At 45.5% G+C, this 26177-nt stretch overlaps 1 protein-coding gene across 1 annotated transcript; it reads left to right on the top strand.

Moving 5' to 3' along the window:
* The first annotated feature begins 19007 nt into the window (after positions 1–19007).
* Positions 19008–24239, top strand: LOC125538830 (inositol transporter 1). Its single transcript, XM_048702129.1, has 6 exons — positions 19008–19637; positions 20122–20192; positions 20274–20609; positions 22503–22610; positions 22695–22880; positions 23198–24239. The coding sequence occupies exons 1-6, from the start codon at positions 19481–19483 to the stop codon at positions 23867–23869; spliced, it is 1530 nt and encodes a 509-aa protein (XP_048558086.1). The 5' UTR covers positions 19008–19480; the 3' UTR covers positions 23870–24239.
* The last annotated feature ends 1938 nt before the right edge of the window (positions 24240–26177 follow it).

Here is a 26177-nt window from a genome sequence, read left to right on the forward strand (position 1 = left end):
TGAGATTCATTATACAATACACTTTCACATCATATAGACTTTTTATTGTAAATATTCATATTGTTTTCTATAAGCTTAATCAAACTTTATAAAGTTTGACTTCACTCAAATATAATATGCAAAGTAAATAAACTCGAAGGAAGTAATATTGTTTATGGTTACCCCATACACGGACGTGAAACTATAGTTGCGTGCAGATGGACGAGGGTGTAAGTGCAGTTACTCACAGTGCGGAAAAAAGATTTTAAAAAATAAATAAAAAATAAAAAGCAATTGGATGAGCAACTGCAGTTGCGCGTGATCGATTGACATGCAGTTGTGCGCCCACACGTTGACGTGCAACTTCATTTGGTCACGTGGACGACTTATTGTGCAGAATAGGGATAAAATAAAAATGAAAGTCAAAATAACTAATAAAATATTAATCAATCAAATGAAAAAAGGTAAAATCTTCAGGCCAAAACGCATAAGAGTAAGATTGACTTTGGTACTTCTCTTCTACCACAATGCGGACTTTGGTACCTCCGTCCTGGTTTATTGATTTCTTTTGTAATTTGTGTCAAATTCTGATTAAAGACTTAAATAACAAAATGTTAATGCATGTCAATAAAAATTATATCGTTGAATTTGTATTTGAACATAGTTTTCAATGATATATTTTTTTGTGACATGCACGAATATTTTATTAGTTAAATCTATAGTCAAAATTTGGCACAAAATACAATGGAGACCAATAAATCAGGACAGAGATAGTTGGTAAGAATTAGTAAATCTTGTTTTAAATTACGTCAGGATATATTTTCACGGTAATGAAGATTTGTTTATGATTTACGAAGCACTGCACCATCAATGGGAAAAAGAACAATAAAATCATGCTGCTCGCCATTCATCTGGAATGAATTTAGGAGTACATGCAACTCAAAAATATCAAGTTCCAAGCTAATGCATCAATCGGGACTTCAGTCACCTACCTGAGCAACTCCCTCATAAATTACCTTTTTACCAGAGCATCTTTCCGCGTGGGCCGAAGGTACTTGATGGCACTGGTCACCTGTACCGGGACGGGCTCAGACGGCCATGCACTATTCGATGGGCCCCATGACTGCAATGTGCAGCTGAAAATACGACGGCCTGCTCAGATCCAGAGAAGAACACGCAGCAGGGATAACGTGTGTAGGCGAGGACGAGCGCTCCTTTGAATTATCGACACCACAGCCGCGTTCTTTGCAGTTTTGGACGACCCCCCTCGGTTCCATTTGTTTATCAAGGGTATCTACAGTGCATGGGATATCCAGCGGATCTACCTTTTGTCGTTGCTTTGAGATTCATGCTATGTTTCTTTGGTTGTGGCCAGCGGATCTACCTTTTGTCGTTGCTTTGAGATTCATGCTATGTTTTTTTGGTTGTGGCTAAAATTTGTCTTTTTTCATATGTGTTGCATAATGTTTCATTGTTTTTTTCCTTGTTTGAAAGTGTATCATCATAATGTTTTGATCGTGGATGTTAGAATATATTGTACGTAATTGGATTGTCGAATAAAGTACGCCTCCTTAAAGAAATATAAGAGCGTTTAGACTGTACTAAAGAGGGAGTAGATGCAAGGGATGATACTTACTAGGAAAATCTTTCTAGAGATTTTAATATAGACTACAGACAAAGCAAAATGAGTGAATATACACTCTAAACTATGTCTATGGGACATTTTTTTGGACGACTTAAAAAATAATCTGCCTCTCCCAGCTTAAAAAAATAAGCAACCCTCTAGATTTGTTGTGACTTCTATGAATAAGAGAAGCGACTTATGAGAAAAGTTGAGAAGGTGGTGGCTTATTATTTAAGTTATCAAAAGAACTGGCCCTATATACATTCGTATGTATCCTATATTAAAATCTTTAAAAAGACTTTCCGTCAAAAAATAAAATCTCTAGAAAAACTTATATTTAGAAACGAAGGGAGTAATTAGGTTCATTGAACATCTACTACCTGTCCGGGGCATGGCAGTGGCCCCTCCTTTTCATGTACTAAATCAGACATAGTATAGATCGGCAATAGGCTATCCGAGGCCATCAAACACATCTCGACCGTCACTCTGTATTGCCCCCATTGTGATTGTAATCTCGTGTCTAAGAGCATCTATAATCAGACACCTGTATTGCCCTGTTGTAATCCCGTGTCTAAGAGTATCTATAATGGGACTTTGCAAATCGGCCTCTCAAGCGGACGCGCTCGGGCACATCGGCGAACACTGACCGATTAAGTCTTCAATTTGCCTTCTCATAATCGGATACCTTAATTATCATATCTCATACATACGAACTCATGCAACTACGTCGATACATTACACACATCGTTTGGCTACTCCATCACTACTATCATGTATCGAACTACCAAAATTTAGCATGTTTGGCTATGGTGGACATTATCCACGGCTGCCCTTGCCCTTCCCGGCGACCTTGCCGTTATTCTCGCGGAAGTACCAGTCAAAGATGCAATAGGGATTGAGCCGGATCTACTTGTCGCCAGGGGTGTCCTCGCTGTCGCTGTCCTTCTTCTTCTCCTTCGGTGGTAGTCCGACCATGACACGGGCCGTCCGATTCTGCTCTCGGGCGAGGCCACGCGTGTTTCTTCGCTGCCGTTTCTTCACAATGCGGGCGCGGATGACTTCCTCCTCTGTGGCAGCCCGTCGTCGCCATTTCCGCCACGATACGGGCCTCGGCGGCCCTTATCCTCTCCTTCCCACGGCGGGCCGCCCGTTTCCGGTGGGACTCACAGTCTGCCTAGAGATTTTTCGACTACCAGGACCGCGATGATTCAGCCCCAGAGGACTCGAGCGCCCTTTGAGCCGACGCTATGGAGTCATGCCGGATAGATCCTGTCGTCGACCGGATGCTGTTCTCTTAGGAGCGGTGGAGACGATTGCCTCCTCCAACCCACACGGGATGACACCCTAGTGGACGGATTCATACTAGTTGGAGTCAGATCCGCTGCCCGCCATGCCGGGGACGATCGAAAATCGCCGAAAGTGAGCTTGAGTGATGGAGGGAGTGGAGTGTGAAGTGACTAGGATTTGGTCCGGCGAGCGGATGAGGACAAATATATATGGGGTCGGATGGGTCAGCGTGGGCCGGGTCCGACGTGGCGGACACACCTGGGCGTCCTATATTTGGGCTGGATACGACGGATGCCTGTCAGCCCGAACGTTTGAGGCCCGTTTGAGACGTCTATCTGGGCCAAAATTTCATAACCGGTCAGTGGACGGCGCGCCCGATTGTTTGAGGTGGGTTTGGGGCGCCTGACTGTAGATGCTTTAATCTATCGGCTTTGTCGATGCCTTTATAAAATACTCTTGGTCTGAGGTATATGTGTTCGTTTCAAACACCCCTTTTGAATACTCCAGTCTACTATAGTCCTATACACAAATTCGACAAAATCCAGTAGCCGCTGGGATTCAAGGATGGGCCGAACGTCCCAACCAGCCGGAAGAGGAAGATATGTCTAATGGTGCTACTCGATTCTCCATGCTTGCAAGTTGGGCCAAAATCACTATTCTAACCTTATCTGAAAACTATGATACAAAATGAACTCTGAAGGAAACTATTTCACAATCTAACCCTTTTCGCAATACCACAGACTGTGGCGTAACGCCGACCTAGCCAACGTTTCTGCTTCATATGAAAACGCCAAAGTAGCTCGCGGTACCGCCCATACCAAGCTGGCGTCGCTCGCTGACGTGGCACGCCGGAAACGCCAGAACTATTGGCGTTTCTAACTCATCTTCAAACGCCAGAGGGCATGGCGTTTCTGGCTCGACAGGAGATCGAGATCGATTTCTGCTGTGCGCCGCCGCCGCTTGTGTGATCTGTCCTATCAAGGATCGATTCCGTTGAAAGCTGGGTACGCTGCCGCTGCACCTGCACGTCACCGTTGACAGAGTTCGATCACACGGCCACGTGTTCAGAAGTGCGGCCCCGTCTTTCCCGTCCACTACCTCAACTAGTACTGTCACGTCAAGTATTGGTCGGCTTGTACTACCTCAACTAGTACTAGTCACGTGAAGCTACGGCATATTTTGGTCCCTAATTGTTGTACAGATTTAATCTCCAGAAAGAGCAGTGAATTGACAGGAGCAGTGTAACGCTACGTAAGAATTTCGTGTAAGAGAGTAGGAGCGGTGAAGGCTACACAGGGTAGGTAGGTTAGCTTTGTGGGATACCGGACCTAGTGACTAACTAGCCAGCTGCATTATGGCCAGCAACGCCACGCCCTTTGGCGTTTGCAGCTTGGCCAGAAACGCCAACAGTAGCGGCGTTTCCAGAAACGCGGGAAACCTCGGCGTTTCTGCCTGCCACGTCAACATAGCAAAAACGCAGCATACCTTGGCGTTTGTATGTGGAGCAGCAACGCCGCGGGCTGTGGCGTTTTTAAAAGGGTTAGATTGTGAAATACTTTCAAATCAAGTTCATTTTGTGACAAAGATTGCTGATAAGGTCAAAACAGTGATTTCAGCCTGCAAGTTGCAACAACGGTGATTGAGACGGGGCCCGGTCGGGTCGACGACTCCTCGCCGTGGCGTGCTGATCCAAACGAACGCTGACGCTTGGGGACAATAAGTGTAACAGATCGTGCGGAACAGAGAAAGCAACAACAACAAAACGAAGTAGCAGGAGGGTCAGCTGCTTTACTTCAACAAACAAAAAAACAAGAAAAGTGTCAAAAAGGAAGAAAAAAACAGAAAGAGAAGAAGCAAGATTGCCACGAGAGGAGCTCTTTAGAGCAAACTGGGCGACCCATTTCGTCCGTCCATGTTTGTTTGGGTCGTTGCGGACCAAAACGCCGACTCAACGTGCGGATTCAAACCTAAAACGCGTTCGCGTCATGTCCGCGCCGACCAATTTCAGACTCAAATTTGGATGCTAAATTATGTTATTTAATTAGTGATAACTCAAAACAGTAATTTAATTAGCTTAGAATTGAGTGCTAAATTTGCAAAAGTGCTAAGCATTTTTAGCTTAGCTTATATTAACATACCTCTTAGAACTGTAGCTAGTTGATTTCTCTCATCTCTAGCATCTGCTTAGTGCTTATGAAAGCGGATGCTCTTATCCGAAGCATAACAAATGTAAAGGATCCACAAAACTATAAAATAAATTTTGCCGTTGTTAGAAAATTAGGCAAGTTCATGATTAATTCCAGTAAATAATTCATGACTAGAAGAGATACTAGCATGCAAAAATCTAGCAAACTAGAAGAACAGCAAAACATGCATAATAGCAGCAAACACGTAACAGTAGCTGTAGAAACAGACATGAACAGAGGATGTTGGACGTACTGATCGTTAGCTATTATGGGTGCGACGGTGTTGATGACGATGTTGGCGACGATCTGCTGTTGACGGCGATGAATACGACGATGAGTAGCACCGCCCGACTTGGACGGAAGACGACCCGTGATGACGAATTTGAGCAGTCGCGCACAGCGCTTCCCAAAAACCTAATTCGTCCTCTCCCGGTGCAGGATCGCAAAGACGAACGGTTCTGGAGACCTGCTCTCCCACACGCCGATGCACGCCGGCGTTTGGGATGGAGTAGACTACGATGGCGGCGCAAGTTGTGAGATGAGGCAAAACCCTAGGTGTTTTTCGGTATCTTTCTGGCCGCAGCCGGTAGCTGTATATATATTAGGACCAGAGGCGGTATTGTGTCGCGACCACAATCCCAAACCGACTCGGTTTCTAATTCGTATACTTACCGGACAAGAAATCAAAAAAACTTGTCTGCCAAGACATAAAAATAAAACGGCAAAAGGAAGCTGCGCTCCTGCAAGGAGACGGACCGGATTTCGGAGGACCATTCACGCGCATGTCGCATGTACGCGCCGCCTCGCCTCGCCTCGCATCGCCACGGCCCGGCCCGGCCAGGCGAGGCGAGGCGAGCGAGCGCGCGCGTGTGGTTTTCCCTTTCTCTTCTCACACATCACTTAGAGTGGTAGAGAGAACCCACTATATAAAGAGGTCCAACTCTTCTTCAACTTCCAAGGTGGGACTAAACTTAGTACCACCACTTGCCATTTTACACATGGGCTTTGAGATTTCAGAAATTGCTATGGGCCTAGCCCATTAATTCTAACAATCCCCCACCAGATCTCAAATACCCATTTAGAGATTTGCCTTCTCTCACCACTTGTTTAATATACCAGTGTTTCAGCAGAGACTGTTAAGTTGAACTTCTGCCTAGAACTTTAAGCTACATCCATTCACAACTTGACAATGGACTATGCCTTGAATTGCTAGTTTTGTGTGAACAGGTTTCACTCAAAGTCTTAACCAGTACCTGACTGCCAGTAGGCTACCCCGCGGTTTGGAGCTTATACGTCATACTCCCTGGTCTCTTCGTGAGTTTACTAGAGATCACCCAAATCTCATAGACTGCGGCGTTTACAGTCAGAACTCATATAGGTGTGTTCTTTCAAGACTGCTCTGTAGGATAGCATCTTTGCTAATTATAGCCAATAGAACCACATTAAGGCATGTTGCCAACCTGCCTTACAGATCTGAGCCTTACAGCTCTGAGAGTTTTGCATCTTCACTTGGAGACGATCATAAGTTATTACTCTCCTCAGTTAACCAATAGCTTGTTCTTCCCAGATCCTAATTCACGGGATCTCCGATCACAAAGGTTGGGTTACTACTATGGTGTAATATCTATGGGTCTCATACCCATCTCCCTTGATGCAATATCTATCACATTTCGTGATAGTCCCTTTGTAAAGGGATCTGCCAGGTTTTTGTCTGTTTGTATATATGTAACAGTTATTACTCCGGAGTTTCTCAACTTCCTGACAGACTTCAAACGTCTTTTCACGTGTCTTGATGACTTTGCATTATCTTTAGAATTGTTCACTTTAGCGATAACCGTTTGGTTATCACAATTCATAAGAATAGCCGGTACAGGTTTTTCAACAACCGGCAAGTCCATCAAGAGCTCACGCAGCCATTCTGCCTCAACAGTAGCTGTGTCCAAAGCAGTTAATTCTGCTTCCATAGTTGACCTCGTCAATATGGTTTGCTTGCAGGACCTCCATGACACTGCGCCACCACCATGAGTAAGTACATACCCACTTGTTGCGTAAAGTACATCAACATCGGAGATCCAATTTGAATCACTATATCCTTCTAGCACAGCAGGATGCCCTGAATAAGTAATTCTGTAACTCATAGTACCTCTCAGATAGCGCAAGACCCTTTCTAGTGCATGCCAATGATCATCACCCGGGTTGGACATGAACCTACTCAGTTTGCTCACAGCAAAAGAGATATCTGGTCTTGTAGCGCTAGCTAAGTACATGAGTGAACCGACAATTTGAGAGTATCTTAATTGATCTCTCGTTTCTTTCTTGTTCTTTCTGAGTGTCACGCTGGGATCATAAGGTGTTGGAGAAGGCTTGCTATCCATAAAACCGAATCGGTTCAAGACCTTCTCAACATAGTGAGATTGCGTTAATGTAATCCCACTCTCATCCTTAATAAGTTTGATGTTTAGAATTACATCGGCTTCTCCCAGATCTTTCATGTCAAAACTTTTTGATAGAAAAGACTTGACCTCATTAATTGCATTAATGTTTGTACCAAAGATCAGTATGTCATCCACATACAAACATAATATGACACTATTGCCCCCACCATGGCGATAGTAAACACACCTATCAGCCTCGTTAATGACAAATCCTGCAGAAGTCAAAGTTCTTTCAAACTTCTCATGCCATTGCTTAGGTGCCTGTTTCAGACCATACAAAGATTTTAACAACTTGCACACCTTTCTCTCTTCACCCTTTACCACAAACCCGTCAGGCTGATCCATATAGATCTCCTCTTCCAACTCTCCATTGAGAAAAGCTGTCTTTACATCCATTTGATGAATGATAAGACCATAAGAGGCAGCCAAGGAAAGTAACACTCGAATGGTGGTCATTCTAGCAACGGGTGAATAGGTGTCAAAGTAATCTTCGCCTTTTTCTGAGTGTAGCCCTTGGCCACTAGCCGCGCCTTGTATTTATCAATAGTACCATCAGGCTTTAGCTTCTTTTTGAACACCCACTTACAGCCCACAGGTTTACAACCATATGGTCTATCAGTTAGTTCCCAAGTTCCATTAGAAAGAATTGAGTCCATCTCATTATGAACAGCTTCTTTCCAATCATCTACATCCGGAGATGCATATGCTTCTGCAATCGTCTTGGGTGTGTCGTCCACAAGGTATACAATGAAATCATCACCAAAGGATTTTGCAATCCTTTGTCTCTTGTTCCTTCTAGGAACTTCATTGTTATCCTTCTCAAGGACTTCCTCATGTGATTGTTCGAAATATTCATCAGTTGTACTAGATTCAGGAATTATCTCAGAAGAAAATCTAGCAATGCTATGCATATCTTTCATAGGAAATATGTTCTCAAAAAATGTTGCATCACGAGATTCCATTATAGTATCAACATGCATATCAGGTACTTCAGATTTTACCACTAAAAACCTATAAGCAATGCTCCGTTGAGCATACCCTAGAAAGACACAATCCACTGTCTTTGGTCCAAGTTTGCGTTTCTTAGGAATTGGAATATTGACCTTTGCCAAACATCCCCAAGTGCGCAAATAAGAAAGTGATGGTTTTCTCCCAACCCACTCCTCATAAGGGGTTTTCTCTTTATTATTGTTGGGAACTCTATTCAGGACATGACATGAAGTCAATAGAGCCTCCCCCCACCATGCCTTAGATAAACCAGCAGTGTCTAACATGGCATTCACCAAGTCAGTCAATGTGCGGTTTTTCCTCTCGGCCACTCCATTTGATTGAGGTGAATAGGGAGGCGTCCTCTCATGAATAATACCATGTTCCTCACAAAATTCATCAAAAACTTTTGGAAAATACTCTCCACCACGATCGGACCTAAGACGCTTGATCTTTCTCTCTAGTTGATTTTCAACTTCAGCTTTATAGATTTTAAAGTAGTCTAATGCTTCATCTTTAGTTTGCAACAAATAAACATAGCAAAATCTAGTCGCATCATCAATCAAAGTCATGAAATATCTCTTTCCACCTTTTGTCAACACACCATTCATCTCACAAAGATCAGAATGTATGAGTTCTAGAGGTGCCAAGTTTCTCTCCTCGGCAGCCTTATGAGGCTTTCGAGGTTGCTTAGATTGCACACAACTATGGCACTTAGAACCTTTGGCAACTGTGAAGTTCGGAATTAAACTCATGCTGGATAGCCGAGACATTAAATCAAAATTAATATGACATAAACGAGAGTGCCAAATACTTGCATCATCATTAACACTAGCACAAATTTGGTTTATTGACTTATTGCAAAAATCTGAAAGAGAAAAGCGGAACAAGCCTCCGCACTCATAGCCTTTTCCTATAAATTGTCCAAATCTTGACACGATTACTTTATTGGACTCTAAAACTACCTTAAATCCATCTCGACATAGAAGGGAGCCGCTAACTAGATTCTTGTTCATACTAGGGACATGCTGCACGTTCCTTAGTTGCACGATCTTTCCCGAAGTAAACTTTAGATCCACCGTGCCAATGCCATGAACAGAAGCATGTGACCCATTCCCCATTAGGACGGAAGAATCCCTTGCGACCTGATAAGAAGTAAACAGGGAGATGTCAGCACACACATGAACGTTAGCACCCGAATCAATCCACCACGAAGATGATTGAAATACTGAAAGCACAATAGGTATATTACCATACACATCAGTATTGCTAGCGGTCACCATGTTGACAGTGTTGGAGTTTGTTTTCCCTCTGCGGTCTGCACGTTCAGGGCATTCCTTGGAAAAGTGTCCAGGCTTCCCACAGGCGTAGCACTCTAGCTCAGCCTTGTTGAACTTCTTCTTCTTGAAGGTAGTAGTCTTGGTAGGCTTGTTGGAAACAGGTTTGTTCTTCCCTTTGTTCTTGTTCTGTGGGTACCTCTGCACCATGTTAGCAGTAGGCTGAACCTCACCTCCTTTTTCAGTGGTATCTTTAGCCCGAGCTTTTTCTTCAACATCAAGAGATGCAATCAGATTTTCAACTGATATCTCCTGTCTCTTATGCTTCAGAGTTGTGGCGAAGTTCCTCCATGAAGGAGGCAACTTTGCAATCATGCACCCAGCCATGAATTTGTCGGGTAGAACACATTTAAGGAGTTCAAGTTCCTTCACAATGCACTGTATCTCATGAGCTTGTTCAACCACAGAACGGTTATTGACCATCTTGTAGTCATGAAAACTCTCCATGATGTACAGTTCACTGCCTGCATCTGTTGCACCGAATTTTGCATTCAATGCATCCCACAGAATTTTTCCGTCGTTTATGTGCATGTACACATCACACAGACGGTTAGCAAGAACACTCAGAATGCATCCCACAAACATAGTATTGGCTTCCTGGAATTTTCTCCGATCTTCGTCGGTCATTCCCTCTGGAGCACCAACACTAGCGTGGAAAACTTTCAGAGCAGTAAGCCAGAGCGTGGTCTTCACCTGCCACCTCTTAAAGTGCACACCGGTAAACTTATCCGGCCTCAGTGCATCAGCGAATCCAGCCATAGTTAACTCAGGAAATTGCCTATAATTAGGTTTTTGGATTGTTAGAAAATTAGGCAAGTTCATGATTAATTCCAGTAAATAATTCATGACTAGAAGAGATACTAGCATGCAAAAATCTAGCAAACTAGAAGAACAGCAAGACATGCATAACAGCAGCAAACACGTAACAGTAGCTGTAGAAACAGACATGAACAGAGGATGTTGGACGTACTGATCGTTAGCTATTATGGGTGCGACGGTGTTGATGACAATGTTGGCGACGATCTGCTGTTGACGGCGATGAATACGACGATGAGTAGCACCGCCCGACTTGGACGGAAGACGACCCGTGATGACGAATTTGAGCAGTCGCGCACAGCGCTTCCCAAAAACCTAATTCGTCCTCTCCCGGTGCAGGATCGCAAAGACGAACGGTTCCGGAGACCTGCTCTCCCACATGCCGATGCACGCCGGCGTTTGGGATGGAGTAGACTACGATGGCGGCGCAAGTTGTGAGATGAGGCAAAACCCTAGGTGTTTTTCGGTATCTTTCTGGCCGCAGCCGGTAGCTGTATATATATTAGGACCAGAGGCGGTATTGTGTCGCGACCACAATCCCAAACCGACTCGGTTTCTAATTCGTATACTTACCGGACAAGAAATCAAAAAAACTTGTCTGCCAAGACATAAAAATAAAACGGCAAAAGGAAGCTGCGCTCCTGCAAGGAGACGGACCGGATTTCGGAGGACCATTCACGCGCATGTCGCATGTACGCCCCGCCCCGCCCCGCCTCGCATCGCCACGGCCCGGCGAGGCGAGGCGAGCGAGCGCGCGCGTGTGGTTTTCCCTTTCTCTTCTCACACATCACTTAGAGTGGTAGAGAGAACCCACTATATAAAGAGGTCCAACTCTTCTTCAACTTCCAAGGTGGGACTAAACTTAGCACCACCACTTGCCATTTTACACATGGGCTTTGAGATTTCAGAAATTGCTATGGGCCTAGCCCATTAATTCTAACAGCCGTGCCAACAAGTTGCCATTTGGCATTTCACGTCCACCTTACAACTTCTGGATAAGAACATGATTATCCATGATTATTTTAGGACCGAATAACTTATTGTTCAGTTATGTCCTACTCTCTCTCTCTCTCCATCTATGAGAAGGTTCATAAATTTTGTAGGTTAAGCGGAGTAACTTTTAAACGGTGCGTAGTTTTTATAGAAGAAACAGTCAAGAACAACAATACTAAATAGATATAATATAGAAATATATTTTACCCTATTATGTATCCAATGCCATTAATTTGGTAATGCAATCTTTGATATTTTTCCTACAAATTTGGTTAAAATTTACATCGTTTCATTTTTATAGGCTTTCTTTTCGGTCTTCGGAAATGGAGGGAGTACTAGTACACAGTATATGAACATGACAAAAGAAGAGAAGAGAAGATACGACTATCGGCGGCCGTGTTCATTTACCAGCTTATTTGCAGTGTGGTTGCTACTGCGGAAACACGTGTTCGAACTTGGAAACAATATCAGCCATGCAAAGGATGATGATGGGGAGGGCCCAGCTGACTCACGTTGCTATATTTCGGCAATCCATATTCACTAGCATAATGCCCATGTTGGTATGGGCTATCCGCCATGTTATCTTAATATTCGGGTCCAATACAAAAATCCCATCCCACGATGCATCCTTCCTTTTATGATGTGAACCCCATTTGTCAGAGAAAGGTAGAGGCGTGTGGCTTTCTTCTGTTATCTCAAGCAACTCCCAGACGTGTGTTCCATCATGATGTAACTCTGACCTCGCCGCCTATCTTGCTAGGATCAGATCCTAGGTTTAACTCCACCGCCGCCGCCACCCGCCCCATCTTCATCCGCCGGAGTCCTTGATCCTCGCCTCCGCATCCTAGGCCATGGCTGTAGCCGGAGCTCGCCGGCGCTGGGCCGAGCATAGAGAGAGACACCCCCCATCCCACCCCCGAGCCCTTCAACTTGCCTCCCGCCTTGACGGCTGCAGGCCCGCACGTACGCCCATGGTACCAACCCTCGACTCCTCTCCCTATGCACCCCTCTCCTATGCATCTACCTCTGATCCATGTATGTCGCAACAAGGAATCCATGTCGCGGCGGCCATGGCTGGGCCAGTTCTGCCTACATGCACATGTGTTGTATGTGCTTGTGTATCCTTGTTTTGTATATTTTTTACTGTTCTTTCAATGTTCCGTTATTTCATCTTTAGAATTTGGAGAAACACCAAATATTTATGTAGTTAAATTTCATCCTTTTGCTGTTGCCAAGTAGATACAATTGCTAATGGAAGAACAACCACAAATATTTGCAGTTGGTAAACACAATGTTCTACTTTCTTTGCATGAGGCAAAGCACGCAGCTGCACGCAACTAGCAGCAACATCTCCCTAATATCTTTGTTATTTCTGTATAGTTCTCTCCAGACTATTGATTTAATTTCTACTACGCAAAGAGTAATTCTTTTTTTAGACATGGCATATGCAGTGCGCACAACGATTCTTATGTGCCTGGCTCATATGCAGCATGATGATCCAGTACAGAAATGTGAATGTTCTTTATTAGGCTTTAGTTGCATTTTTGTGCTCATTAGTAGTTGTGACTGACAATGGTGAATGTGATAATTAGGGGCTGTTTGGTTTATGACTAATTTTGTCAAAGATTGCCACACCTAAGGTTAGACAAATTTGACCAACTTAGATGAGTGTTTGGTTCAAGCCACACCTTAGGCAAGCCACACTTGGGCCCCACATGGCATACACACAAAAAGTGTGGCAAGATTTTCTTAGGCTTGCCAACTTGTGGCTTTTATTTTGATGAACTAACTGTTGGGGAACGTAGTATTTTCTTACGCACACGCAAGATTTATCATGGTGATGCATAACAACGAGAGGGAAGGGTGTTGTCCACGTACCCTCGTAGACCGTAAGTGGAAGCGTTATGACAACACGGTTGATGTAGTCGTACGTCTTCATGATCTGACCGATCCTAGTACCGAAAGTACGGCACCTCCGCGATCTGCACACGTTCGGCTCGGTGATGTCCCACGAACTCTCGATCCAGCTGAGTGTCGAGGGAGAGCTTCGTCAGCACGACGGCGTGATGACGATGATGATGAAGCTACCGGCGCAGGGCTTCTCCTAAGCACTACGACGATATGACCGGGGTGGATTATGGTGGAGGGGGGCTCCGCACACGACTTGTGTGTTCTAGGGTGCCCCATGCCCCCGTATATAAAGGAGCAAGGGGGGGGCTTGTGGCGCGTCTGGAGAGGAGGAGTCCTCCTCCTAGTAGGAGTAGGACTCCCCTTTTCTAGTTCTACTAGGAGGGGTAAAGGAAGAAGGAGAAGGGAGAAAAGGAAAGGGGGGCGCCGCCCCCCCTTCCCTAGTCCAATTCGAACTAGAGGGGGAGGGGGCGTGCGGCCCTGCCCTGGCCGGCCCTCTCTCTCGACTAAGGCCCATGTCGCCCATTAGTTCCCCCGGGGGGGGGGGGGGTCCGGTAACCCTCCGGCACTCCGGTTTTCTTCGAAATCACCCGAAACACTTCCCGTGTCCGAATATAGCCGTCGGATATATCAATCTTTATGTCTCGAACATTTTCAGACTCCTCTTCATGTCCGTGATCATATCCGGGACTCCGAACTACCTTCTGTACATCAAAACACATAAACTCATAATACCGATCGTCACCGAACGTTAAGCATGCGGACCCTACGGGTTCGAGAACTATGTAGACATGACCAAGACTCATCTCCAGTCAATAATCAATAGCAGAACTTGGATGCTCATATTGGTTCCTACATATTCTACGAAGATCTTCATCGGTCAAACCGCATAACAACATACGTTGTTCCCTTTGTCATCGGTATGTTACTTGCCCGAGATTCGATCGTCGGTATCATCATACCTAGTTCAGTCTCGTCACCGGCAAGTCTCTTTACTCGTTCTGTAATGCATCATCGCGTGACTAACTCATTAGTCACATTGCTTGCAAGGCTTATAGTGATGTGCATTACGAGAGGGCCCAGAGATACCTCTCCGACACTCGGAGTGACAAATCCTAATCTTGATATATGCCAACCCAACAAACACCTTAGGAGACACCTGTAGAGCATCTTTATAATCACCCAGTTACGTTGTGACGTTTGATAGTACACAAGGTGTTCCTCCAGTATTCGGGAGTTGCATAATCTCATAGTCAGAGGAATATGTATAAGTCATGAAGAAAGCAATAGCAATAAAACTTAACGATCATTATGCCAAGCTAACGGATGGGTCTTGTCCATCACATCATGCTCTAATGATGTGATCCCGTTTATCAAATGACAACACATGTCTATGGTTAGGAAACTTAACCATCTTTGATTAACGAGTTAGTCAAGTAGAGGCATACTAGGGACACTCTGTTTGTCTATGTATTCACACATGTACTAAGTTTCCGGTTAGTACAATTCTAGCATGAATAATAAACATTTGTCATGATATAAGGAAATATAAATAACAACTTTATTATTGCCTCTAGGGCATATTTTCTTCACTAACATTAGGCAAGTTTGGCAAAAATGTGTAGCAAAGTGTGGCAATGCTAGTCCTAGAATAAAAAAAAATATACCGTTACCCCTGAAGGGTGGGTAAGAGTGGTATTATTTTCTTAACTATTCACCAATAAAAAAATATACCGTTGCCCCTGAAACGAAGTTGCTACTATCCAAGTTTAGTACGGATGTATCACCTTGTTTATGTCTGTTCCTATTGATAAACTGCATGTAAGTTATTTCAATAACCTATTTTCTCACATTAGAAATAGATTCAGACAAGCTGTTAATTTGTAAACTTCTTTACTTTGTTGCATATAAAAGGTCTGCCGTTTGCCTCTTTGGAGGGTGGTAATTTTCTACACCTAGTCCATGTCATGTGTTTCATCTTTACACCAGAGTATCTGATTCTGGAGTTCAAAATCACATATATAGTTATAATATCTTATGGAAAATATGGCAGCTCTTACTGGTCATCTACATCTCAGTCTGTTTATAGAGCGATATGAATTAGAGACGAGAACAATTTTTATATTTATTGTATGGTCTCAATTTGTCAAAAATCACTCAAACACACACACACACACACACACATGACATACCATGCAGCCAAAGATTCATAAGAATGTCTGTTCTTTCCAGTTTTTGCAGCACGCACAAAACAGATTAGTGTGCAACATGTATGGATGCAATATAAAAGAATGACTATATCGGACCGGCTATGTTCTTACCTTGTATCTTGGTTAAAAGAACTATATATTGGACCATCTATCTAATTGCACATAACAAGATGGTTAGCAAGGCACAAGAAAAGCTTTTGCGGACTGCATATTGCAACTATATGATGCATGGCCAAGCCTATGATCTACTCCCCCGTTGCTAAATATAAGTCTTTGGAGAGATCCCATTATGAACCACATACAGATGTATATAGATGCATTTTAGATCGGCTTCTTGTTGTAGCGGGACATTTCTCGCTGGAGCCACTTCAAACCAAATGACGTCCACCTCATCTTCATCGTGCATTGCAACAGGGATCGAATTTTTCATTTTTATAATATAATAAAGTTGGTTAACCTAACACATACTATTGACACAAAACAACGAGTAACTATAGAAACCATTCTCAAAGGTCCATTCAACTTTGCAAATACACACTGACGTCGGAGGCAAGTGGAAACGTGAACATATTCATAGTCATCAATATGCTCCACATTGAGCCCATGTATCATTCATTGCTACAAAGGGATAATTGTCGTTCTTCTCTTTCTTGTCTAATTCTAACCTCTTCGCCAACCAGCAACACGTCAACATTAGCATGTTCGTCATCAACGCCTCATCATCTTCTTTCTCATTCCTTTCCAGCTTTAGTTCTCATTCCTAATTGTTTTCTGGAATATTATTCCTTTCTCTTTTTTTGTTTTATTTCTTCGAACACTCTTTATTTCTCCAACACCGTAGACCACTTGGTGGCTTTAGTTGTTTTTCCTTCTTATGCTTGGAACACCCTCTTTTCTACAATAGCATGAACCACCTAACCAATGTTGTGTCATATTGTCCTCGTCCACGAACATTTCGACTGAAGGAAATATGCCCTAGAGGCAATAATAAAGCTATTATTTATTTCCTTATATCATGATAAATGTTTATTATTCATGCTAGAATTGTATTAACCGGAAACATAATACATGTGTGAATACATAGACAAACATAGTGTCACTAGTATGCCTCTACTTGACTAGCTCGTTGGTCGAAGATGGTTATGTTTCCTAACCATAGACATGAGTTGTCATTTGATTAACGAGATCACATCATTAGGAGAATGATGTGATTGACTTGACCCATTTCGTTAGCTTAGCACTTGATCGTTTAGTTTGTTGCTATTGCTTTCTTCATGACTTATACATGTTCCTATGACTATGAGATTATGCAACTCCCGTTTACCGGAGGAACATTTTGTGTGCCACCAAACGTCACAACGTAACTGGGTGATTATAAAGGTGCTCTACAGGTGTCTCCGAAGGTACTTGTTGGGTTGGCGTATTTCGAGATTAGGATTTGTCACTCCGATTGTCGGAGAGGTATCTCTGGGCCCTCTCGGTAATGCACATCACTTAAGCCTTGCAAGCATTGCAACTAATGAGTTAGTTGCAGGATGATGTATTACGGAACGAGTAAAGAGACTTGCCGGTAACAAGATTGAACTAGGTATTGAGATACCGACGATCGAATCTCGGGCAAGTAACATACCGATGACAAAGGGAACAGCGTATGTTGTTATGCGGTCTGACCGATAAAGATCTTCGTAGAATATGTGGGAGCCAATATGAGCATCCAGGTTTCGCTATTGGTTATTGACCGGAGATGTGTCTCGGTCATGTCTACATTGTTCCCGAACCCGTAGGGTCCGCACGCTTAAGGTTTCGATGACAGTTATATTATGAGTTTATGAGTTTTGATGTACTGAAGGAGTTCGGAGTCCCGGATGAGGTCAGGGACATGACGAGGAGTCTCGAAATGGTCGAGACGTAAAGATCAATATATTGGACGACTATATTCGGACATCGGAAAGGTTCCGAGTAATTCAGGTATTTTTCGGAGTACCAGAGAGTTACGGGAATACGTATTGGGCCTTATTGGGCCATACGGGAAAGAAGGAAAAGGGCCTCAAGGGTGGCCGCACCCCTCCCCTTGGTCTGGTCCGAATTGGACTAGGGAAGGGGGGCGCCCCCTTCCTTCCTTCTCCTTTTCCCTTCCTCTTTTCCTATTCCATATGGGAGGTGGAATCCTACTAGGACTAGGGAGTCCTAGTAGGACTCCACACTTGGCGCGCCCCCTCCTAGGGCCGGCCTCCTCCTCCCTTGCTCCTTTTATATACGGGTGCAAGGGGGCACCCCAAAGACACAACAATTGATCCTTGAGATCTATTAGCCGTGTGCGGTGCCCTCCTCCACCATAATCCTCGATAATATTGTAGCGGTGCTTAGGCGAAGCCCTGCGACGGTAGAACATCAAGATCATCACCACGCCGTCGTGCTGACGGAACTCTTCCCCGACATTCTGCTGGATCGGAATCCGGAGATTGTCATCGAGCTGAACGTGTGCTAAAACTCGGAGGTGCCGTAGTTTCGGTGCTTGATCGGTTGGGCCGTGAAGACGTATGACTATATCAACCGCGTTGTGCTAACGCTTCCGTTTCCGGTCTACGAGGGTACGTAGACAACACTCTCCCCTCTTGTTGTTATGCATCACCATGATCTTGCGTGTGCGTAGGAAATTTTTGAAATTACTACGTTCCCCAACATCGACAACAGTCGGCGTGTGTACATCATGTAGAGCATAGTCGTCATCCATCATGGTGAATACTGATCGACCATGTCGCGAGCTCATCGTGGTCGTTGTCCATGTTGGCAAGCGGTGCTCGGCTATGTCGCTGAGAGCCTGTTGATTGTACACCCATAAGAAAAAAGATATGTTATTTTTGCTGTATTAAGAAACTGGTTATTGTCAATTAATAGTAGAGATAATAATAAATGGCATAGCGCGCAGAGTAGTGATTTGTTGCGGGAATATCCCGATTGTGTTTTGGAAGGTTATCAAGAAATATCTTATGTCTATCTTTTAGCAGGTGGTCTCACATATATGATGCGATTTCTGAATTATTAATTACCTTTTATTTATGTAATTGAATTGAATCAGCAACTGTCAAGGCAAGCATGAAACAAGATCCTTTTAATAGGCTTTGGTTTTTTAACGGGAGGAAGACAAACCAGCGGAAGGGATAATAAAAGATGGGACAAAAAAAACCAGACAAAAAAAACCATACCAGGCTGCCAACTCTTAACTAGGAGTAGAGATTTTGCTCCGAGCACGAGCAGAAGACGCAACGCACAGCAAAAATCTCGCGACGACGAAACGTCGCCCTCCTCTCCCCCGATCCGCACGCCGGCACCGTTTTCTTTCCTTCTCTATCCACTGGCAACTTCGGCGACCGATTCATGCCCAACACGCAATAATTTGCCATGCCCAACCGCCCGCGCACTTTCTCATTTCAGTCGCGGCGCTGTGGCAGCTCCGGGCTTCAAATGCCGGTCTCCGCTCGCTTCATTATTCGCCTGAGCATGCAGTAATTCCTCCGGCTCGGCACCGGTTCCTGAAATTTCGTCCCACTTCCAGAATTATCTTGGCCCGGCGCCGCGTCGAGGCTGGATTTTTAGAGTCAAACATTGGAATCTTCGCCGACACGGACTGGACTTTCTTTGAGCAAAATCGCTTGCCTGCTACCCACCCGCTGAGCTAGAGATTGGATTCGCGGGGGCGTTCCGGCGGGGGGCGAGCATGACGATCGATTTGTCCACCATGCCCGGGAGCTCCTCCTCCCGTCTCCTGGACGCCGCCGCGGGGAGGAAGGACATGAACTTCTTCAAAAACCGCTACGTGCTTGGGCTCACCGGCGTCGCCGGAATCGGCGGCTTCCTCTTTGGATACGACACAGGTACGGATGCTTCCGCCGTTTTCTTTTGCAACCTTTACTTAACAATTTCTATGCTGTATGGGGCGGTTGCTGCGTTCTTGATGTGGGCAAGAGCTTTAGGCCTCTAAGAACTATTCCCCTTTGTAGGAGGCGTCGGTTTGCGGTTTGCTTTGTGGCCTGAAATCTGGTGAATTTGATATTGTGAATCGTTTGTTTGTTTGTTAGAACATTATCGATGATTGATATTTATAAGCTTCGCAGTGAAATGGACTTTATGGATAATATTGTAGACATTTCATTTCCGATAAAGGACACATTATATGCACCATGAAAATAGAAAAAAAAAACTGTGCAATGGAGCTGAAAGCCTGAAGCTAATGTTTGTGTGATGCTTTTTAGTTTCCACGAGGTCTCTGAGTAAACATTCTCGGAAACCTTGGAACTAGTGAAACTGTGCTGAAATAAGTCAAATAACAGTATAATTTTCATGCATAACTACTGTCAGGTGTCATATCTGGAGCCCTTCTGTATATCCGGGACGAATTTCCTGCTGTCAAAGACAATCTATTCTTGCAGGTTCAATCTGATCTACTACCAATTACTAGTCATTAACATCTGGTGTTCCTCCCATAATGACTGAGTTTGTTTCTTCTTCAGGAGACAATTGTTAGCATGGCTTTACTTGGAGCCATCCTTGGAGCAGCTGGGGGCGGTTGGATAAATGATGCCTACGGTCGTAAGAAGTCTACCCTTCTTGCTGACCTGATGTTCGCACTTGGTTCACTGGTTATGTGCGCTGCTGGCGGTCCTTATGTTCTGATTCTTGGAAGGCTCTTTGTTGGATTGGGTGTGGGAATAGCATCAGTCACTGCCCCCGTTTACATCGCTGAAGCTGCTCCTTCAGAAATCAGGGGAGGTTTGGTGTCAACTAATGTCCTCATGATTACCGGTGGCCAATTCTTCTCCTACTTGGTGAATCTTGGCTTTACTGAGGTAATATTCATCCTCCACTTAGTCAGCTTCCTCTCTTATTTTTCATTTTTTTACTTGAAATGGCTTTCAGCATCAGTCCCTTGACTCCATTTCATGTACAAACAACTGGAAATTGAGCCATTTCAATCTCGATGATACTGCTGTCTGCAGTCTTGTTACATTTTATCTTTAAACTCAGCAAGAAAGCAACTTTTGTTTCGTTTCAGACTTTCAGTTGCTTTGCAAGCTCTAGTCATCTTGGTCCACTTTTTCTAAGCAGACTATCTTGCCAGCTCAATTATTATTAGTAGTGCATATGCCTTTTCATGGTATCAACGAGATAATTAACTGACCTGCACTGATACTCATGTGTGTTTCCTGCACACGAACGATGGGCAAAGTGCAATCTCTAATGTTCTTCAAGATGAACTCTCCTGAGAAAGTTTTTCAGTACGGTGACAAGTTAATCCTAATGTTCACCCTTTTATGCATATATCTTTTATGGCGTTAACATTCTTGTTGGTGCTAGTTGATTGCATAACACTCTTTCTTATCAATGAATGAGAGTCGGCCTTCCCCCATCAGCAGCAATGGACTTGTCACCTACAAGGTGCTGTTTGGTGCGTAGCAACTTTGGTGTTGGTGAAATGCTCCATCTTTCTGCTTTGGGAGTTATTCACACTAGCTGCATCGTTGCTATTTCGTCGAATGCACATCTTACCATTGCCTGGCACATGGATGATAAAAATTGATGAGACATCTGGCTAGCATAGCATCTATAGTTCTGTTTGTTGTTAGGGAGCAGAGTAGAACATTCATAGTCTCATACTGATGATTGTGGGTGTTACAGATCGGTCTGGGTTGAAACTGTGAGACCCGTAGGCCATTTTACCATTGCCTGACACATGGATGATAAAAATAGATGAGACATCTGGCTAGCATAGCATCTATTGTTCTGTTTGTTGTTAGGGAGCAGAGTAGAACATTCATAGTTTCATACCGATGATTGTGGGTGTTACAAATCGGTCTGGGTTGAAACTGTGAGACCCGTAAGCCATTTTACCATTGCCTGGCACATGGATGATAAAAATAGATGAGACATCTGGCTAGCATAGCATCTATTGTTCTGTTTGTTGTTAGGGAGCAGAGTAGAACATTCATAATCTCATACCGACGATTGTGGTTGTTACAAATCGGTCTGGGTTGAAACTGTGAGACTCGTAGGCCATTTTACCATTGCCTGGCACATGGATGATAAAAATAGATGAGACATCTGGCTAGCATAGCATCTATTGTTCTGTTTGTTGTTAGGGAGCAGAGTAGAACATTCATAATCTCATACCGACGATTGTGGTTGTTACAAATCGGTCTGGGTTGAAACTGTGAGACTCGTAGGCCATTTTACCATTGCCTGGCACATGGATGACAAAAATAGATGAGACATCTGGCTAGCATAGCATCTTAGTTCTGTTTGTTGTTAGGGAGCAGAATAGAACACTTAGTCTCATACCGATGATTGTGGGTGTTACAAATCGGTCTGGGTTGAAACTGTGAGACCTGCAGGCCATTTTTTTGCACTTGTTTCACTCAGTTTTTGATTAATGAAGGGAATTGAACTAGAATGCAAGCTGCCGGTTTCCACAGGTTCATATGGAACTGTTTTTGGACACTCTTAAATAGGATGGTAACTGTTATTCAATAAGTATTGTTAAGCACCCGCATTAGGCAAAAAAAAAATCTTGCAAAAGAAGATAGAAAACAATACAATTATTGATAAGCCTTGACACATGAATAAACGGGGGAATGGTCATATGGCGCCATCCTTGTTAAAACTAATAGGGTTTGGTGGAGTTATTTTTAAGCTGTTTTTGTATCAGTATTTTGTTGCAATAATATTCACGCTAATTGTCATAGGTTCCTGGAACATGGCGCTGGATGCTCGGAGTTGCTGCCGTGCCAGCAATCATACAGTTTGTGCTGATGCTTTTTCTGCCAGAATCTCCCCGCTGGCTTTACCGGAAGGTTATTGGTGTTTGTTTCAGACTTTCAGTCATGTCTTATTCCTTTGATCCGTTTTTGTTTTCTTATCTTGATTTTTCTGTACAGGATGAGAAAGCAAAAGCTATTGCTGTCCTGGAGCAGATATATGACTCTGGTCGTCTGGAGGAAGAGGTTGAGCTGCTTGCGTTGGCTTCCATGCATGAATTCCAGTCTAACTGTACTGGGAGCTATTTGGACATATTCAGGTTGAAGGAATTAAGGCTAGCTTTTTTTGCTGGGGCTGGCCTTCAGGTACTTTTAACCTCTGCCTCACTCTCAGTCATTGTCGTGTGATAATTGCGAATACTGCTAAGGCGCTTGTACACTGGAAATGCACCTTCCAAGATAATCCATTCTGGCATTTCAGTATCAGGAAGCGTAACTAGACACTTTTTTTTAACACAACTAGACACTTTTCGGTACTAAATCCTTTTGGGAGTGCCACCAGGTCAAGCAAGAAACTTGGTAGTCTACCTTGCTATGCTACCTGAATGCATCATACAGTAGGAACATCAAGTTGACAAATGCATGGCACTTTTTCTGACATGTATACATATGGAACTATGCAGGCCTTCCAGCAATTTACCGGCATCAACACTGTCATGTACTACAGCCCCACGATCGTCCAGATGGCTGGGTTCACTTCCAACAGGCTGGCCCTGCTGCTGTCCCTCGTCGTCGCCGCCATGAATGCCAGTGGAACCATCGTCGGAATCTACCTCATCGACCGTTGTGGCCGCCGCCGCCTGGCCCTTACAAGCCTAGCCGGGGTCGTGCTCTCCCTCGTCATCCTCGCCACGGCCTTCATACTGCAGTCATCGTCCAGCCTCTGCGGGAGCCTGTTCAGCGGTTCCTGCCAAGGCGTGCTGGGGTGGTTCGCGGTCGGAGGGCTCGCTCTGTACATCGCCTTCTTCTCTCCGGGCATGGGGCCGGTGCCGTGGGCCGTGAACTCGGAGATCTACCCCGAGGCGTACCGCGGCATGTGCGGCGGCATGTCGGCCACCGTCAACTGGATCTCCAACCTGATCGTGGCGCAGACGTTCCTGTCGATCGTGGGGTGGGTCGGCACCGGCCCCACGTTCCTGATCATCGCCGGGATCGCCGTGCTGGCCTTCATCTTCGTGGCCCTGTACGTGCCGGAGACCAAGGGCCTGAGCTTCGAGGAGGTCGATCTGCTGTGGAAGGAGAGGGCCTGGGGAAGCCAGGGCAGCCACGAGAGCCTCCTGGGTGCTGCGCCGTAAGACCACCCGCCGGCTCTGGTCCTGCACGGCGGCGCGTCGCAGGCGCCCCTTTTAACATGGCTCCGCGGCTGCGCCCCGCCGCGCCTGGCTGGCTCGCGGTGATCGCTGGCCTCTAGCTAGGAAGGGAGTCTTAGAAAGAACTGGATGGACGCAATATCATACACAAATCACGAACCTGTATCAATGGCGGTGTGTTCTGTGCCTCGTTATATATGTTGTCGTAGTCGCGTGTTCACTTCGAATATGGTTGAGTTGAAGCGACCGTATGACCGAGAAGTGGCAGTATTGTTTGTGCATTGCCGGCACGAGTGTACCCAAGAACCAAAGAGCAAGAGCTCCGCTGGCAGTGATGGTTGGTAGATGGACAAAACTGATGTCTTCAGCAGTTTATTTTTCGTTTGGGTTCTGTGTTTCTAAGAGCAGTGGGGGCACTTTTGGGGGGGGGGGGGGGGGGGGGGGGGGGGGGGGGGGGGGGGGGGGGGGGGGGGGTGCGTTCCAGCGCTAATTTTGGCGTGGGGATGCATTGGTTCCCGGCCGTGGAGGTCAGAGGGGTTGTGTCGGCAGCGACATGGTGGCGAAGGGGAAAGTGGCACGCGAGAGGGCAAATCTGGGGATGGCTCACTGACAGAGCTGGCCCACATGCCTTTTTTCCTTTCGCCGGAGCCCCCAATCGCCCTCCAGTGCGTTGGGTTCGGCCTGGGAACGCCAGATTTATTTTCGGCCCAATCAGGCGGGAATCGGGTTGGGGGAAATCGAACCGCCAGCGGAAAAAAGTCTGGGGGAGGGGGGGGCTACATGCGGCGAAGGGGAAAGTGGCACTCTGTCACACGAGAGGGCGAATCTGGGGTTGGCTCGCCGACAGAGCTGGCCCACACGCCCGTTTCCTTCTGCCGGAGCCCCCAATCACCCCCAGTGCGCTGGGTTCGGCCTGAGAACGCCAGATTTATTTTCAGCCCAATCTGGCGGAAATCGGGTCGGGGGAAATCGAATCGCCGGCGGAAAAAAGTGGTCCTGGGGCACTTGGGGGGGGGGCTCCAATGCTAATTTTGGCATGGGGATGCACTGGTTCCCGGCCGTGGAGGGCAGAGGGGTGGTGCCGACAGCGACATGGCGGCTAAGGGGAAAGTGGCACTTTGTCACGCGAGAAGGCGAATCTGCGGCTGGCTCGCTGACAGAGCTGACCCACACGCCCTTTTCCTTCTGCCGGAGCCCCAATCGCCCCAGTGCTCTAGGTTCGGCCTGGGAATGCCAGATTTATTTTCGGCCCAATCACGCGGAAATTGGGTCGGGGAAATCGAACCGCCGGTGGAAAAAAGTGGTCCTGGGGCACTTGGGGGGGGGGGCTCCAACACTAATTTTGGCGTGGGGATGCATTGGTTCCCGATCGTGGAGGACAGAGGGTTGGTGCCGCCAGCGACATGGTGACGAAGGGGAAAGTGGCACTCTGTCACGCGAGAGGACGAAACTAGGGCTGGCTTGCCGATAGAACTGGCCCACACACCCTTTTCGTTCTGGCGGAGCCCCCAATCGCCCCCAGTGCACTGGGTTCGGCCCAGGAACGCCCAGATTTATTTTCGGTCCAATCATGCGGAAATTGGGTCGGGGGAATTTGAACCCCGGCGAAAAAGTGGTCATAGGGGGCACCCCCGGGGGGGGGGGGGGGTACTGGAGATGCTCTAATTCGTAAACAGGTATCCCAAATTGCTAGTTCTATCTCTATGTACCTAAGGCATCTCTAGCGGATACCTTATAATTATAGCCCCCTCAGATGGCCCATTATATCTTAAGTCCTTATATTTGTGAAGTTAAAAAAACCTAATTGAACTCTCAAAATTAACTTCTCAAACAAATTAGACCTCACATGGAAGCCTCTCTCTCCCTCTTCTTTCTTCTTCCTTTCACGCGGCCAACTATGACTTTTCGACTTTAGATGATTTCCATGAGCTAGCTAGTACATATGATAGATGCTATGCAGAAGTAATTTGAAGGAGCCTCACCATGCGCGATGTAAGCGTGCGCCGAAATAGTCGACAAAGTAGTTGAAATTTGTCCTCCACAGGCCATGGCTTGGGCGCATCGTCGTCTTGAATGGGTTCTTCCGCTCTCCTTTTCCTAGTGGCGTGATGGCATCGTCCGAAACACAAGGATTCATCAGAATCGGTAATGGCAGCCACTCTTCCTGTAGGTTTCTTTGTGTACATTGAACTTTTACTCTTTGTAGGCTCCCTCCACGCGTGCCACAACTTTGCTCGTGGCGGGGGGCGATGGGAGGAGCGTCGTCATGCTAGGGATGACGAGGCGGAGCGCC

The sequence above is a fragment of the Triticum urartu genome, chromosome 2 (genome assembly GCF_003073215.2).
Source record: "Triticum urartu cultivar G1812 chromosome 2, Tu2.1, whole genome shotgun sequence".
NCBI classification, from domain to species: Eukaryota; Viridiplantae; Streptophyta; class Magnoliopsida; order Poales; family Poaceae; genus Triticum; species Triticum urartu.

Excerpts from the sequence above, each read along its gene's own strand:
- LOC125538830 (XM_048702129.1), top strand. The coding sequence starts at position 19,481 with ATGACGATCGATTTGTCCACCATGCCCGGGAGCTCCTCCTCCCGTCTC. Across the intron at positions 20,193-20,273 it reads AAGACAATCTATTCTTGCAG|GAGACAATTGTTAGCATGGC; the intron begins GTTCAATCTGAT and ends TTTCTTCTTCAG. Across the intron at positions 20,610-22,502 it reads TGAATCTTGGCTTTACTGAG|GTTCCTGGAACATGGCGCTG; the intron begins GTAATATTCATC and ends TAATTGTCATAG.